We start from the raw sequence: 18,102 nt of genomic DNA, 5'->3' as shown, positions 1-18,102 counted from the left end.
TGGGGGGAGGGGCGTCTGCCCCTGTGAAGAGCACTGGAGGCAGGCACCTGTCATGCCGCCAAGCCGAGACTCATGTCTCAGGAGGAGGTTGTTCTCCAGAAGTTTCTGGTATGTCAGCACTGATAAACCAATCAAATTATATTTCAGGAAAAGGCAAAAACCTATTTCTTCAGCCACTCCTGAACCTGGAGATTTCAGAGGATGGTATTATTTAGATGTCATTTTGATGGCAGTAGTTAGCCACTTTTCAGAGGCATTAACATTTTGACGGTTATATTACTGTCTCAGAATTTGGGACATATAGTTCAATGTTACATTGATCTAGAGAATGAAACTGAGGGATGTGTTTTAAGTAGGTATCAAACATATGCATAGTCCACTCTTGTTCCTTAAAGGAGTTTGATGTTTTGTGGCCACAGACAGTGCCCTTTGCACCCCCTGCTTTCAGGTTTCCCGACGAGGTGGGTGGTGCTGAGAAATGGTGGGACTGACTGCAGGCGGGGAGGGTCACCTCCTCCTGCAGGGGTCAGTGCCAGGGAGACGGCCGGACATGCCAGAGCTTCGTCTTTATCAGTGGGCATGTCACCACCTCTTGCCTCGAAGGCTCTGTCTGTCCCGAAGGCTTTCGTGAACGTGACAGTGTGAGGAACGGGTTGGGGAGCTGAGAGCCAGACGCAGCCCACATTAAGTTCAGCAGCACTGACTTTGCAAAGGTGAAACACTCCTGAGTGCTGCAAGGGCCTGATGTCCAGCAGATATGATGTGGCACATGGTGTGTGTGGAGATGCCAGGTGATAAGACTGATAGCGAGGCCTGAGCGGCTTGGAATGGGCTGTTCCTGGTCTTGATCCCCTGGCCGTGAGCCCAGCGTCTGGCCGCCAAGTGATAGGCGGTCCTGGCCGAGAGTGTCACGGCCTGCCTGCTCGCTTTAGTGCTCAAGTCAATGAAACCGGCCATTCGGACCAAAATGAAGGCGTTTCCCCTCTGAGGGCACTTCTCAGGGCAGCGTAGGGACCCTGTCTCTCATAGGGTCCTGGAACCTGAGTGTCTTGGAGTCCATCAGGGCAGCCCTGCACGCATGTGATTCCCATAGATGGTGGCTGGCCATCACACAGCGTGGCACCGTGGTAGCGGGAGGGCAGCTGGGCTTCTCTCTGTCTGCTCTGTCTCTGGAGACAGCGTGCCTGTCATATGACCGCCCGCTGCTTCTCCCTCACCCCCCTGCAGGCCCAGAGGGACATCATATTCGAGCTTCGGAGAATCGCGTTCGATGCCGAGTGCGAGCCCAGCAACAGCAGCGGCAGTGTGGAGAAGCGCAAGTCCATGTACACACGGGACTATAAGAAGCTCGGCTTCATTGTGAGTAACCTGGCCCCGAGCAGCGGCGCTCGCCAGCGTGTGGTCCTCGTGCTCCTTGAGAAATCGTTTCCACAGTTTCCAAATGTGTAGCTCGTTTAAACAGGATCCCATGCAAAGCCCTTTTCTGGCTGCAGTGAAATGGAAGAACTTGCACACAGGGTGACTAATGCCGTGTTTGTTTATCCGGCTCTGATTAAGTGTAACCCAGAGCAGTTAGCCCGGAGCACCTCGAGACTTCATTAAATGTACTTCACAGTGTGCGCCAAGCCCTGTGTGAAGTCACTGGCAGTGAGAGCGAGGGGATGGATCTTATTAAGGGGGTAGTGATTCATCTGCTCAGATATATCGATTTCCTATCAGCATTCAATGGAGAGTCTTCGTGTTAATCAGATGGGCTGAGCCAATGGACGGTTTCCTGGAAGTTCTGTCTGGCTGTGAATGCTGACGAGATGCCTCTGGATCTGCGTTTGAGTTCAGCGAGGGGAACACAGCTTGTCTTGGACAGACTTTGTTGCTCTTGGTCCTCTTTGAGCTCTGGTCTTGCCTTCATTGCCTTGGGTTTCTCTGTGACCTTGGGCTTAAGTGAAAGCAAATGCTGCAGGGGTGAACTGGGTTTTTCGTTGTTGTTTTCCCTGTGGGCCTTCCCAAGCGGGGCTCCGGACTCCCCATGGGGGTGCTGAGGACTGGGCATGCTTCCTCTTCCTCTGCCCTTTCTCCCACTGGGTTTCTACATAACCTCCATCGTTTATAGCAGCCATGTTTTTTGCTTCAATGGTTAAAAGATCTTGGCCTGAGAGATTACAGTGGTGGCCAGCAGCACCTCCTGACCCAGGTTTCATTCCCAGCATCTCATGGTGCCCCCGGGCACAGCTAGGGTGCAGAGGAGGGGGCCCAGGACCTCTGGCTACACAGCAGAGCTACAAAGCTACAAAGCTACAGAGCTTTGCATCCTTTGTCCCTTCAGCCAAACCAGGACTGTCTGAGTGTCACCCAGTGGGCCCCACCTCGTGAAATCAACAGGCATAATTTATAATCGATAGGATCTTTCTTTGCACATTGTACGCCAGCACTACTCTTTACAAAGGCTAGCATCTTGCGGTACCTATTCCTGGGACTACCTTGTCTCTCATTGGAATCGCCCTTGAAAGTGTTTCTGCATCAGTCATTGTATCTTGTTCGATACTGAGGAGCATTTCGTCATTCCCAGCAGCACAGCTCAGGCCAACCCTTGAGGATGTGCCAATGTCTTGAAGTTCTGCCTGAGTCTGTAATGAACCTCTTTGCCTCCCCACCCAGGGTCACATTATAGCGTACACTTGTGGTGGGGCCTTCCCCTGAAATACATTTTAATGCTTTGATAGTACCACACTGCTTTCTACAAGCATTGATTATTTTCCACTGAATCGCAGGGATAATTTATAAAAAAAAACAAAAAAAAGCAGCACTCTAGAGGCTGGAGAGCTAGTCCAGCAGTTTGTGATCGCCGTGCAATGTTGCTGATCTGGGTTCGATTCCTGGCACCTCTACCATCCCTTGGGCACTGCCAGGAGTGATCCCTGGGCAGCAGTCAGCCTGAAAATTGCAGAAAACCTCAAGGATTTTAAAATGCAAAATAAGAATACTTGACATTGTGTTTTGTGTTGACACTTTCTTTAGGGAGGGATTAGGCATTTTAATACTATCATACCCTTAATTTTATCCTGGATCTTGTGATGGAATCTTTGTTTTGAGCCCACACGCATTGATGTGCAAGGCTTATTCCTGGCTCTGTGCTCAGGGATGAGCCCTGATGAGCTCTGGGTCTGCATGTGGGGAATGTAGCCATGGTGCCGCGTGCAGGGCAGGCTCCATCCCTGCTGCACTGTCTTTCTGACCCCTAGTGGAATCCTTTAGCAGTTAAATCCTGTGAAAGAATTTTTTCTTTCTTTCTTCTTCTTTTTTTTTTTTTATTAGTGAAACAGCATGAGGTACAGTTGTACCTTTTGTGCTTGGGTTTCAGTTATACAGTGATCAATGATCGAGTACCCATCCCTCCACCAGTGTCCATTCTCCACCACCAGTGATCCCAGTAGCCCTCCCACCCTCACCCCCTATCCCTCACGTCCCCCTCCCCCCACCCCACCCCACCTCTGGCAGGGCGTTCCTTTTTGCTCACTCCTTCAGGGTTTTGTAGTTTGCAATAGAGGTATGTAGCATTGTCCTCCCATTGTTCATCGATTTGCTCGAGTGGGCCCAGTAACGTCTCCATCGTGAGACCTATTGTTACTGTGTTTGGCATCACGAGTAGCTTGCCAGCCTTTGCTGTGCGGGCAAGATACTCTTGGTAGCTTGCCGGGCTCTCCGAAAGGGGCGGAGGAATCGAACTCAGATCCGCAGCATGGGCGGTGTGCAAGGCAAATGCCCTACCCGCTGTGCTATTGCTCCAGCCTGCAATAGAGGTATGAAAGAATGTTTTTCTTAAAAAAGTTCCATGACTGATGAGTCGGCCAGGGATCCTGCATCCCTGCTGTACACTGGTGCTTCTGTGCTGTCACCCACCCGCGTGGGCTGACCTGGCCAAGGCCGCGGGAACGTGGATGGAGCCTGTGTTCTGTGGAAACTTCCAATTTCCCCAGGTGTTTACGTTTGTTTCTTTCATTTGCTGAGTAAGGTTTGTCTGCATTGCTTGGAAAGCTTCTTAGCAGCACCAGACCTCTCCCCCTGGGGGACCTCAGCCTATGCTGTCCACAGTGTTCTTGTTGATTTGCCGTGTGGTGGAAGGGCTGTGTGCAGATTTCCCCCCAGCAGCACCGTTGGCCTGTTCCGTGAATACCTGGTTTAGGTGCATCTGAGCTCGATAGATAGACGCAGATGTAGGTCTTTTCCCGTGCCCCACTGTCTCCCCCTCTGCCAGGTCCTGATGCTTTTATTTTGGGTGTGTGGCTCTCGGAATGCACCGCACCAGACCGCCATCCCCCTTCCTGTGCGTGCTGAGGCATGGGGAATGGAAATGGGGAATTGGGGGGCCTTGGGTTGTGGCAGACCCTGGTTTGTTCAGAGCGGCTTCAAGGCACAGGGACCCTTTCTCTTCAGATCCGAGCCTCGTGTGAAGTCACCAGGACAGTACCTGAATGGTTTGCTCAGTGGAGTGCCATGTCTGTTAACAGCCCTCAGCTAAGGACTGAGATAGAGTGCTCAGTTCTCCTGCCTGCTGGATGGTTTGCTCCATGAGTGTTGTATGAAGAACCTGCTTCCTTAGAGTGAAACTTGATTTAATGTGCTCTTAAAGGCATCAGGTCTTACGAGACTCCTTCAATAAGGACTCGAAAAGTTACTTTAGAAAGCAGATACCTTGAACAGAGAACAATTAAGAGAGCATGTCTGTTCTGCCTTTTTTTCCCCCAGTTTTTCCTTTTAGTCCTCCCCTGGAGCTTCTCCAGGACCATCTTGCACTGGGGGATTGAGGTATCGATTGGGAAGATAGTGATTTCAAAAGCAGAGCATGATCTGAGAACTTGAAAGAGCAGAGAATTTCACTCTTGAATATTCATTCAGGCTGCTCCACTAGCCGAGCCTCAGTGAAGGCAATCGCGTGCTTGGTGCGCCACCTAGAGGCTACTTGCAAAAATGCGGAAGGCGCTCTGCATGGTGTGGCTGTGCAGTGAGCTGATTCAGTCAGTCTCCTGAAGCAGGCTGCCTGTCCTTGAGGGAAGTAGACTGCGCCTAACACCTCACTGGGTTCCTCTCAAGGGCTTCTTAGGGAGAAATTTCAATGGCAGGCCTAAGAGGTTGTGCAGTCTTGTATGCAGCTGTCTTGGGTTCTGTCCCCAGCCCCATCAGGAGTGATCCCAGAGCACAGAGTCAGGAGTCAGCACTGAGCCCAAGAGTGAGCCCTGAGCACAGAGCCAGGACTGATCCCTGAGCACAGAGCCAGGAGCCAGCCCTGAGCACAGAGCCTGGAGTCAAGATTCAGCACTGCCGGGTGTGACTCAAGAACCAAAAGGAAAAAGAAATGACAATAAAGGAAAAAAGCGCAACTTCAGAGCTAAATATTCATCGGGTTCTCTTTGAAGAAGAGTTAGATTTTTAAAGTGAAACTCTAGTTTCTCTTTTCTCTTATTGCTACTATGTGACGCTCTGGAAGTGTTAAAGCTTTTGGAGTTAACTGGGCCTGCATTTTGTTTGCTTATTTGTGCTCATGGTCAGTTTCTTTAAGAGCTTTGGGAGACTATACACAGTGAGGGGATCGATCTAGGATCAGCCACGTTTACTGCAAGAGCTCCAAACCCTGGTCTCTCTCTCTCTCTCTGGCCTCTGGACCTAGATTGGCATTTTTTAAATACAGTTCTGGTTAATATGATTAGAAGTATTTGAGTTTATAATATTGGTGGGCAGACTGGCCACCCATCCTCAGCACCCAGTGCCCACGAAGGTCTGATCCTGTCCTCTGCTGCCTCTGTCTAGTCTTGCCTCCCACTTGGCCTAGACTTTAATTCCATTTCTCCACTGAGAGCTCAGGTGCTTGGCCCTCGTCACTTGATCCCTGTGATCTTCAGCTGAGCTGCTATATACCTGGTTTCTGGTAGTTGAGAGGTCCCTTTAGGGAGGGGAGCACCCTGCAGAGGGCATTTCCGGTCCCTGCTCTCAGGAACTCCATGTCACTGAAATTGTTGTAAGTTTCCCAAGCTGCAGGGTTGCTGCTCCAATGTGGCAGCAAGAACAGTTGTTCCCAGGTAATGCAGCCTGACACCTTTTGGAGCAGACGGAATGATCTTCCTTCTCAGCACAGCCGGCTTCTCTGCTGTGTGATTCTAAAGCCTCAGTGTGGAGTGTCTGGGGGTGTGCGGGGCTCATCCCACCAGGAGCGTGTCTGCTTTACAGCCAGCTTAGTTGCTGCAGTGTTCCTTTCGGAATACACACGTGCAAGTGTGTGGGTGTGGGCGGACTGGATAGAAGGGGGCGTCTTCTGCTTAGAATTCTTTCTTTCGAAAGCAGGGGCACAGCTGTGCCCTGTTCATTATCATGACCAATACCCAGGCAAGTGGTTTCCCACCTATGATGAGTTGTGTTCTTAGCCCGACATCCTCCGGGACCTGTCTGCCTTTGTTTTTAGTTGATGGCTTCTCTCTTTAAGAATTTTTATCTTTTTCTGCCTGATAAAAATGAGTATTCTGTGGTTCATCTTTCTCCTTTTCAACTTTTAATAATCATTTGGCTAGCTTCTTGCCAGCAGTGTTAACGTTTGTGGGTTTGGTGGCTAAAGTTGCTGCACCTCCATCACCACCAGAGTGCCTGGGATCCTCCGCCACGGTCCCTCCCTCACTTCCAGTCCACCCAGCTCTCCTGCCCCGCTCCACAAACCCATCTCACTCAGTTGATCTGCTTTGCAATCAAAGGCACAGGGCTTTGCACATTCCCTTGTTTTGCTTCTCTGTGAGTCACGGGTACATGAGGTCATCCTGCATCTGTCCTATCCCCTTTGGCCCTTTGCCCACCAGGCGGCTCTCCAGTTCTGTCTACATCTGGGGAGCTGCTAATCTTCTTGCTTTCAGAGCTTCATAGTATTCCATGTGCCACAGCCCCTCCTCCCCTGTTGCTGGAGACAGGGCCTGTGATCCACCATGGCTATTGTGTGAGGGGCTGTAGTGAACAGAAGTTTTTCAGACCAACGTGATTGTGTTTTGGAGACGGTTAGAAGATATGCGGGATTGCTGGGTCATATGGGGCTTCTTAACGTTTTGAAAAATTTCCATACTGTTTTCCACAGAGGTGACTCCCCACCAACAGTGAGGGAGTTTTCCTCATGCCATCTCTGCCCACACTCCCTCACACCCCAGTTCGTTGATTTATGTTGTTTTCAGTGGGATGGGGCGATATATCTCAACGTTGTTTTGATTTGTATTTCCCTAAAAATAAGTGATACCTGTTGGTCACCCATGTATCTTCTTCAAGAAGTATCTGTTTATTTTTCTCTTCTGATTTTTAATGGTGTTATTCATTTTCTGTTGAGCTTTGTTAATGCTTTACATATCTTATTTATTAGACTTTTATGTGCAGTATGCAAATATTTTATACCATTCTGTAGTTTGTCTTTTTGTTTCAGCCCATGACTTTTGTCATTAAAACCCTTTCTAAATTTTTTTAATTGAATATCCATGAGATAGACCATTACATAGCTGTTCATAATTGGGTTTCAGTCATACAGTGATCCAGCACCCATCCCTCCACCAGTGTACATTTCCCACCACCAATGTCCCCTGTTTCCCTGCCACCATCCCCCAACACCCCACCCCTTACCCCCAGCCTATGGGAGGCACTTTCCTTCTTGCTCTCTCTTTCCTTTTTCTTTCTTCCATTATGGTTTGCAATACAGGTGCTAAGGGGTCATGGTGTTTGTTCAGGGCATTCAATATTTTTATCCGGATGGTAAGACTGGATTAGCATTTTAATTGGGTGGCAGCTTTGGGGTGTGGATGTGACTGCCAAGGCTTCTGGAAGTACATGTTGATGGGGAGGAGGTAGCCTAGCCCAACTCCGAGAAAGCCTGAAGATTTCAGTCACAGAACCCGCATACCCCAATTTTCAGCAGATTATGTCTTGGTGAGTTCTGTCCTGAGACAATAGAATCAGGCCATTTTGGCCATTATGGTTGTGATTTTGGATTGTAATAGACTAACTCGCCCCCTTGTGATTTACCCCAGTCTGTTCAGCCATGTATGGGTTAAAGATTACTTGTGGCGTTTGATCTCTTTCACAATTAATTTATGGGTCTCTGAAGCAGGGCCAATAAATGAGCTTGTATAGCTGAGCTGGAGGTGGTTTGTGGGCGTGGCTCCCACATACCTAACTTTTGTCCATTTAATTTCTTGGTAAACTTGGTCCCAAGTTGTGGGATCCAGACAAAGGCACAGTGACAGTTTTGGGGTATCAGGAAGTCTGAAGGCACCATCAGGCTGCTGATGCATTTGCTCCTCAGGAACAGGTTGACCGTCTGGCGGCACTTTTAAAAACTTTTTATTTAATGTACTGCCATTTGTTCATTTTTGCGATCTGTTCCAGTGGCGTCAAATCATGGAAAACACTTCTGAGGTTCATAATATGTAGAGTTATTCCTGTTTCATCCAGTGGATGGTATTCATTTTGTTGTCTATTATTAAAGTCTTTAATTGGCTTTTGTGCATAATATGAGATTGTATCCAATTTTTCCCTTTGGCCTGTGACTAGTGCTCCCAACACCATTTATTCAAGAGGCTTTCCTTGCTCCGTTTCATGTGCCCGGTCCCTTTATCAAACCTTAACTGTTCATAAATCTGAACTCTCAGTTCTGTTTCATTGGTCTGCCTTTATTCCAACAGTCTAGTGTGTTAATTATTGTAGCTTTACATTATAATTGAAGGTCAGGAAGTGCGATACTTCTTGCCTTTTTGACTAAGTTTCTTTGGCTGGTATTGAGCTTTATTACTCCACACAAATTTTAGTAGTTTGTTCTAGGTCCTTGAAGAATGTCATCAGAATTTTGATGGGATTATATTGAATCTGTGTAATGCTTTGAGTAGGATGTTCATTTGGACAATGTTAATTCTTCAGTCTATGAGCATGAGATATTTTTTACTTCCTTTTCCTTTCATTTCCTTCAATAGTGACATAATTTTTGAATTAGAATTTTTTACGTCCTCTGTTAGTTGATTCCTAGGTCTTTGATGGTTTTGGACACATTTAAATGGAGGAGTCTTTGCTATCTATTTCTCTTCTAGTTTATTATTGTACTTAGAAATGTAACAGATTTTTTCTGTACTAATTGCTCCTCTGGGCTGGAGCGATAGCACAGCAGGTAGGGCGTTTGCCTTGCATGCAGCCGACCCGGGTTTGATTTCTCCATCCCTCTCGGAGAGCCCGGCAAACTACCGAGAGCATCCCTCCTTCATGGCAGAGCCTAGCAAGCTCCCCGTGAGGTATGTTCCTTTTGTCAGTCCTTTGCTGAGGTTTTTAAAATCATGAATGGATGTTGAATATTGTCAGATCTTTCTCTCATATTTGATATAAACATTTGATTTTTAGGGTGCGCCATTAACTAATTTGCCTTTGCAGAACCACCCTTGCATTCCAGAAAAGGTCCCACACTGTTCGCTTCCTTTGGCTAAGTAGTTGTTGAGGATCTTGCTCTGTATTCACCACTGATGTCACTCTGTGTCCTCTCTGTCTCATTATGAAGGGAAGGTTGGATTCAAAGAGGCTGCGAGGAAGCAAATTTATTTCTTTTATATTTTCAGAGAGCTTGGGAAAGATAGGTAGCGTGTATGTGTGTGTGTGTGTGTGTGTGTGTGTGTGTGTGTGTGTGTTGGGTGTGTGTGGGGGGCGGGAGTGGTTTCCAGGAGGCCCATTGACCCTTTCCTGTAGGTCCCAGCCTGGGGTTTAATGCCCAGGCCTGGTGTTACCTGGTCCCTGGGGTGCGGGGACAGCTCCAGGCCACCCTGGGGTGCTCAGCAGCTTTCAGTTGCACCCAGTGGTTTTTAAGGGGCCCTGGTGTGGTGTTGGGGATCAGCCTGTGTCAGTCAGCTGCATGTAGGGTGGCATGCCTTTTCTCTTGGTTTTGGGGCCACACCTGGAGGTGTGCAGAGCTTAGTTAGGCCTTTGTGCTTGAGGATCTAGCCTGATGGAAGTTCGGACCAACTGCGGTGCCAGGGACCAATTTTGCTCTGCCACATGCATGGCAAGTTACTTCCCCCTGAACTCATTGCCACCCTGGAGTTTTCTTTGAATGTTTGGTCAAATTCATTAGTGACACCATCTGGACCTGGGATTTTCTTCCTGGGGAGTTTTAACTTTTTATTGGGGGGGGTGTATTATACCCCTGGTGCTCAGTGTTTACACCTGGCTCTGAGCTCAGGGATTCCTTCTGGCGGGGCTCAGGGGGCTGTGTATGGTGCCAGGGGTAGAGCATGGACCAGTCGTGTGCAAGGGTAGCCCTATTGGCTGTACCATCCCTCCAGCCCCTTGACAATTTTTTTATAGGGATCCACTCAGTATTCTCTGTGGAGTTAATTTAGATGCAACAGATGTCTTCTGCTATTATATATCCTGGAACTCTTCTGTTCATCCCTCTAATCTGAGAAGGCAGAGGGAACTTGGATGCGGGTTCTTCTTGTTTAGTACTCTACTCTGTCGCCCCATGGTTTTTTTTTTTTGAGAAATCTGTTGTAAATGTCATGCTACTTTTTGTATCTTTGGGGCTTTGATTCCCCCTTGCTGCTGTAAGTAACTATCTTTTGCTTTGTTTCTTAGTGTGTACCGATGGTCTCTTTGGCTTTGTTGGCCTCTGTAGGCTTGTGTACCTCTCTGGTACACAAGCCTCCATCCTCGGTCTGTGAAGTTCCCAGCTGTTCCACTAGCAGCTCTTCCACATTCTCTTTGCTCTTCTTCTGGAAGTACAGCAACTCTTCTTTGGAACAGGCTGTTGCTCTTCCTATTGTCCACTAAATAAAGTAAGTTTTCGTCATTAAAAAAATACCCTCTTCTCTGCTACCTTTCTCTGCTGATGATTGCTTTCTCCTTTCTTCCATCCCTGCCTTTCCATCAGTGCTGAGCTGCCTCTGACCCGACTCTCATCTCCATGCTCCTCTTCTCTCTGAATCAGTTCTTCGTTTCTCCATCAGACTTTCTTCGAGCTTCCTGACTCTTCCAGGGGTTCCCTCAGTCCACCAACCATCAGGAAGATCTTCCATGGGCAGAGTAGAGCATTCCCTTGTACATGGATCCTCTTCCAGGATTTCTCTCTTTATATGGCTGTGGTTTTCCTCATTGTTCTGATGCTCCCTGGGAACTAAGGGTGGAGCTCCAAGGTCCAGGTGCCCAAGGACCAGGGTCTGCTCACTTCACAATCGGGTAGTGCTTGTGACTCTGCTGATTTCTGGGTGCCATGGATGCCAGCGAGAATTTCTCAGTGTGCTGGCACTGGTGGGATAGTTTCAGTGTTCCTGAGTGGGGTTGGGGTCCAGCCAGGTTCCTGGGGAGCCTTTGAGAGGCTCACCTGGGTCTGGTTGGTGTCACCGAAAAAGATGCTCCCATACACGGTAGGAGTTACGGCTCAAATGTAGGTGTTGTTGTTGTATAGTACCACTAGATTCAAAGCAGGTGCTGTCCCGGGGAGGCCCACACATTATTCAGTCATTTGTTCCTCAGTACCTGGGAGGATGGAGAATGCAAGGCCAGTCGGGCACACGAGTGCATCGGGTGAGGAAGCTTGTCAGGAGCCTGTCAAGTGGTTCCCTGGGGGTGTAGGCAGGGCAGTGGCAAGCAAGGGGGGAGGAAGATTCGGGATACTCTCTTCTTGGGGACAGGGCCTTAGTGGCAGGCCGTTCCTACTTACCTGGGGCCTGGCTCTAGAGCGATCAAGGAATGGGGTAGTGGGCCAGGGGCAAGCCTGACAGAGGAGGTGAGAGGAGTATGGGGTCTGGTTTGCCTGTGAGCAATGCACCTCACTCCCTGAGGGATCACTAAGTCTGGAAAGGGCAGCTCTTCCCATGTCAGCAATGACCAAGACACCACAGCACTGGGGGACAAATGTTAAAAAAAATGATTAATACAATTTTATGCTCAATTTTTGGCATATCTTCTACCTTGGATGTTAGAAGATAATTATGCATCATTATAAAAGTATAATTATACATAATTGTATGCAGTGCTTGGTGTCATTTTACTACATTTTTTCTCAAATACAGATGGCAAGGAATAAAATTAAATGTGTGTGTGTGTGTAAAGTCCCCCACCCATCACTACCCTTCATTCTTATCCTTGTGCTACATAAGCATCTAACTTCTTGAAATGCTATTAGAATTTAACAATTACAGGGGCTGGAGAGATAGTTCAGTGGGTAGCACACTTGTCTTGAACACAGTCAACACGGGTTTGATCCCTGACATTCCATATGATCATCCAAACACAACCAGGAATAATTTCTGAGTGCAGAGCACTCATCAGGTGTAGACTCCAAACAAAAAAACATAAAACAAACAAAAAAAACCCAAAACAAAACAATAAAAAGGGATGTCAACAATTTTGTGAAGAGTATAAGACTGGGATTAGGCTGGGCTTGAACTCGGGCTGATCCTGACTTCCTAGCCACAGAGAGGATGACAAGGGCAATTTCTCTGATATTCTCAAATCTCTGTTTTCCTATCTCTAAAGTGGGTCCATAGTTGTTGTTTGTGATATAAACCTGTGCTCTCTGCACACAACAAGCAGAATACGAATTTAAGTGCTTTTATCACAATATTGCTATTGTTACTATCAATTTTGTCCTTGGAATGGTATGCAGGCCTCATGAACCTGTGGTAGTTAGGATGAGGCTGAGAGCGTTGTATAGTGTCTCTGTGAGAAAATGCTTGATGCAGAGTTTCAGGAAGATGGAAAAGCCGCTTGGGCTTGGGAAACTGTTATGTTCCAGGGAGCAGGAGAGAGAAGTGGAGGGGGCTTTGTAGGTGGGGACAGATCCTAGAGACCCTTTCATTGAAGGGGTTCGGCATTTACAGTTGGTGCTCATTATTCATGGGTTTTGTTATTCGAACCTTTGCCTGCTTGCTAAACTTTGTTTGTGACCCCAAAACAGCCATCACGATGCTTTTGTAGTCAGTTGTGAAATTGCACAGACTGGCAAGAGAATGGGCTGGAACGATAGCTCAGCGGGTAGGGCGTTTGCCTTGCACGCAGCCAACATGGCCGGCCCGAGTTCGATTCCTCCGCCCCTCTCGGAGAGCCCGGCAAGCTACCGAGAGTATCTCACCCGCACGGCAGAGCCTGGCAAGCTACCCGTGACGTGTCCGATATGTCAAACACAGTAACAAGTCTCATGATGGAGATGCTCGAGCAAATCGATGAACAACGGTAGGATAGTGACAGTGACAGTGGCAAGAGAGCCGAGTTCTCAGACCCTCTGCTAGATCTTTCAGCCTTCCGGGAGTTTAGCTTCATCCCTGTGCATGTGTGCAGGTGTCTCCATACCATGATCATGAACCTTTACTTGGTGTGTGGGAGATAAAGAAACATTGAGGGAGCAACTGGAGACTTGGGGGGTCTTTTGTGTCTGAATGGAGGGAAGCCTCCAGTGGTGAGCATCATACTGGAATGACATGTGCATGAAATATATCTGACAGGATTACAGTGTGGTGAGCCCTGGTGCCTCAAAACAAATGGCAAAGAAGAAAGACCTGAGTGACACAGTAGATACACACAGCCAGAGTGGGCTCTCCTGCCCAGGCTGCACAGGAGTCTCTTCTGCAGCCTTTCTCCAGCCATGCTGCACTCATGCGGTGACCTCTCTGTTCCACTGGCCCCACATGCAGTGCCTGGGCTTCTAGTCTGGTCCTAAGAGCTCCGGCTTTAGCCAGAGTGAAAGCATCATCATGTCTGCCGAATGAGGCCTTTAGGCAGAAGCACAGATGTCAGACTGCGGCTTGACTTATGGCTGAACTCGAATGCCGAGCCTAGCGCCTGGAAAGAACTGCCCTTGTTCTCCTGGTTGTGGTGAGCTGTGCCTTCTTCATCCAGTGTGGCCGGGGCACCAGAGAGTGACTCTCTGCGATGCACCAGGGTCGAGCTTGTGCAAAGGAAGCTCTGGGAGGCCTTGCCTGCTGGTCCTGTGCTTGCTCCTTTCTAGCCTGTGGCCTGTGCTAAGAGGGAGAAGCCCTTCACAGGTTTGCATGCTGGTGAGGTGCTCAGGGCCGTTGCCGCCTCTGTCACCCAGTGCCCTGGTTGGAGCCAGTGTTGTAGCAGTGGCGCCTCCCCGGGCTGCCCAGTGAGTGTTCCTGAGTGCACCTGCAGCGGGCTGAGCTCGGAGTGGAGATGCCCTGTTCCCTGTTCAGTGCCCTGGGACAGCAGCTTGTGCCTCTCTGGTGTCTGACCTCCCTGCCCCTCCTGTTGCTGCCATGCATGGGGGCGATGGAGGGGGTGCTCATGCTCGCATGCCGTGTCACACATTGAGTGTGGCACTCACGCACTCTGTGTCAGCATGCACTTCACGGACAACACTCTTAGTGGGACGCACGTTTATGAGTGCTTATAGTTGCGATCCCACAGCTTCTCTCTCACACACTCACACACACACACACACACACACTCATACATGCACGCATGCACACATTCACACACAAACACACACTCCTACACAAACGCAAACACACTCACACTCACACAAAACACACCAAACACACACACAAAACACACACAAATGCAGACACTCAGACATACACAAATGCACACAAACACACTCACATACTCACACACTCACACACAAAAACACAAACACAAACACACACGCTTACATACACATACACGAAACACACTCATGCGCTCACACATGCTCACACACAAACACACGCACGCACTCACACATAAAAATACACTCCTATTCACTCACAGACACACACAAATATACTCAAACACAAACACACACTCACATATACACACTCACATATATACACATGCACACACACGCACACACAGAAACACTCACACACACACTCACACTCATACACACACATGTGCTCCCAGAATCTGTGCCACACAGCTGCAGGACTTGCACAGCATTTTTTGTGCCCCTTGCTGAACTTTGTTCGTCAGCTTTTTTGAGGGGTTGTCAGTGGGCCACACTTGGCAGTGCTCAGGGTTTGCTCCTAGCTCTGTGCTCAGGGTTCATTCTGGGAGGGGCTTGAGGAATCTGTTGTGGTGTGGGAGAGAGCCAGGGTCAGCGCCTTCCCCGCTGCACTGTTGCTCTGGTCCCTGGCCTGTTTTAGTGGTGCTTCTACACACACACTGTGAGGTGTTGCTGGCAGATTTGTGATTCCAGGAATGCCAGGCAGGGGGAGTTGCAAGCCTTAAACAGGAGGAGCGGCCTAGACTGCGCTGGGTACCCCAGACTCAGTGGTGGAGTTGGTTCCCGCGTGCTTTAAGGCCTGCCAGCTCAGCATAACAATCCCAGTGTGCTTCTGAGAAGTACAGAAAGTGGGTTTTTAATACTTACCTAGTTTTTTGTAGAGTTCACCCGCTTTTGCATGATGCATTTCTGGAAACCATGGGATTAAAGCAGTTTTTTAGGAAGCAGACCACAATGTTTCCACATACGAGTGCTATAATACTTGGAAAAATCTTCCTAGCTAAATACTTGGCTTTCAAAGATACGACCCGTCAATAATATACCACAAAAGTGAAAGGAAACCAAATATTCCTAAAACTGTCGCTTGCTGAGACTGCACAGTGGGTAGGGCACTTGCCTTGCACATGGCCAGCTGGGGTTGATCCCTGGAGCCCCACAGGGAGTTGATTCCTGAGTCAGGAGTTAGGCCTGAGCACGGCCCGGTGTGACCTACAAGCAAACAAAACCCAAAATAGCCAAACAGAAACTGTCTGCATAGAATTTCCGAGTCCCCGATACAGGTCTGCAGGGAGCAGAACAGCAGGAACCACAGGGTTGGCCCAGACAGTTGCTCGGCCCCTCCCACAATGAAATGCCGCATTTCTGCCCCTGGGCCTTAACTCCTCCCAACAGACAGGCCAGTCACCAGGTGAAGCTGGACCAGCAGGTGGCGCCAGGCCCCAGCCAGAGTTGGCCCCAGGAGGCCATTTTCTGAGCCCTGCTGGCCCTGGGCTGCTGGCGAGTGGGGCAGTGCCCAGGGCCTGTGCCAGGCCTGTGGCCTTAGGAAGGCTCTGAGCATGCTACAGTCCTCAGCTGCTACCACCGCTCGACCTGTGTCGCCCCCGTTCCCAGTGCGCTTCCCCATGCTGCCACGGAGTCCGCTACCCTGGACAGAACGACCTAACATCTTACATGTTGGACAATTTTACTCTTTCTGTTTGTTTGTACCTGGGGTCAATCCGGCGAGGCAAGCCCCTGCCCTGCCCTTTGTATCTCTCCATCCCCAGGTGTTTACCTCTTAACATGGAATCGCAAACGAAACAAAGCACCGTGATGGGAAAATTTAGATGAGTATCAGACTGTGACCCTCTGCTGATGCATTTTCCCCCAACCCTCCATGGCCCCAGTTTGTGATGAAAACAGGTGACAGGGTCTTATGGAGGCGACGTGCGCTGGCACTGTTGGCTGCTGGCAGATAGCGGTTGTGACTTGGGAGTGGATTTGGTTGGTTGGTTTTGAGGTCACCCCTGGCTATGCTTGGACCTCTGCACCCAGGGGGCACTCCTGGTGGGTTCGGGGAGCCAGATGGGGTGCTGTGGTTCAATCCTAGGTCGGCTGGTGCAAGCAAAGGCCCTGCCCGCTGCACTTGGGCCTGGTTCTTGCTGTGGATTTCTTAGGTGGATGAATCGTCAAGAGTCACTTTGCAGCCTTCTCTCGCCACTTCTGGAGTTGCATGACCAGAGGCGTCCAGGCTTCTGTTCTGATGACCAGGGCTGAGTCTTCAGTTTCTCACCCTTCCCTTCCTGCCGTTCTGTTTCCAGACGGCCCCTCGCCTCTACAGACATGCCACAGCTGCCGCTCACCTAGACGTCAGGGTGGGCAGCTCCTTCCCCTGAACTCCTTAGACCCAGGCGAACAGAGCCATGGCCCCAACAGGCTGTCCATGTCCCTCATGTCCCGGGTGGCCGGTCCACAGCATGTGCTGTCTTGACACTTGGCTTCCAGGGCAGAAACCACAGTGACCTTGGACCCTGTGGTGCACCAGTAGAAAAGTAAAGTTCAGCCATGGAACACTGGGGGCACACCCTGAGGGCCTCTCCTGGACTCCTTTCCCAGGCTGGCCCTGCTAAGCGGCCACATGCTGGCCAGCTCCCCAAGGGCGCCCCTCTTCCTGTTGCTGCAGAGATGCTGGGGTCCCAGAAGGCTCAGGGCGTGTGTCCCCTGACCCACCTTGGCGTCCACTGGGTGGGGAAGGATCACGTGGGCAGCCCGAGCCAGCTCTGTACCTGCTCCCCTGGTGAGCACTGTCCCGTCATTTCTTTGAGTCTAGATTCCTTCCCGGTGTGCAGCGAGCCACCAACCCCGACTCAGAGCCAGCCCTCTCACTACTCCTCCCATAGCTGGAACAGGAGCAAGTGCCCTTTTGCAATGCTTTTCTATATTATTTTATTTTTATGTGTGGCAGCTGGGCTCTGCAGCTATCCTCGGGGCTTTCACACATCGATGGTGTGCTTTTCAGAGCACACGGTCACAGGGTGTAGCTGGGAGAGCCCATGGACTTTGGTTTCTCCCTGTTTTGCCGGCAGTGTTAATGCAAGGTGAAATCATACCACTGTTTTTGTTGTTGTTGTTGTTTGGTTGGTTGGTTGGTTTTGGGGTTTGGGAGTTCACATCTGGCGATGCTTAGGCTCCTGATGCACTTGGGGTCCTAGGTGGTCCTGGGGATCAAGCTGAGATGGTTTGCATGGCAAGGCCAGTCCCTGAAGTCAGTCCCCGTCTCTCCAGCCCCCTCTGGAGGACTTGGAAACTGGAGAGGAGACGGATTTCCCGGACTCCTGGCCTCAGCTTCCCCTTGGGAGCAGTCCTATCCTGTTCGCGTGGACTCTGCCATGTTGTCACCAGGGGTTGCTCCTGCCGCACTTATGCTTTGGGGACCCTGGATGGTTTGCACAGAGTTTCTGAGGTGCTGGACAAGGCAAACACCTGCCTAAAACACCCCCTTCCCCAGCCCAGACTATTTCCTTTTCAACCTAAAAACCTTCCAAACTGGGTTGCTTCTAAGGCTTGATTTATCAGTGTCACCAGTGCCCTCTTCAAGGACTACGTATGCTTCTTGTGTCATTTTTGGACCTCGCTGC

The 18,102-nt window shown here is 49.7% G+C and overlaps 1 protein-coding gene across 2 annotated transcripts in view; it reads left to right on the top strand.

Moving 5' to 3' along the window:
- The window catches only part of ELMO1 (engulfment and cell motility 1), a 488,584-nt gene that overhangs the window by 130,560 nt on the left and 339,922 nt on the right, over positions 1 to 18,102 (top strand). For both annotated transcript variants that reach the window (XM_056118196.1, XM_056118195.1), the window contains one exon: positions 1,228 to 1,359. In XM_056118196.1, coding sequence (XP_055974171.1) covers positions 1,228 to 1,359 — 132 coding nt within the window. The remainder of the gene's footprint in view (positions 1 to 1,227; positions 1,360 to 18,102) is intronic.

The sequence above is a fragment of the Sorex fumeus genome, unplaced genomic scaffold (genome assembly GCF_029834395.1).
Source record: "Sorex fumeus unplaced genomic scaffold, SorFum_2.1 ptg000037l, whole genome shotgun sequence".
NCBI classification, from domain to species: Eukaryota; Metazoa; Chordata; class Mammalia; order Eulipotyphla; family Soricidae; genus Sorex; species Sorex fumeus.
Note: the sequence above shows the minus strand (reverse complement) of the source record. Positions and strands in the feature narration are given on the sequence as shown.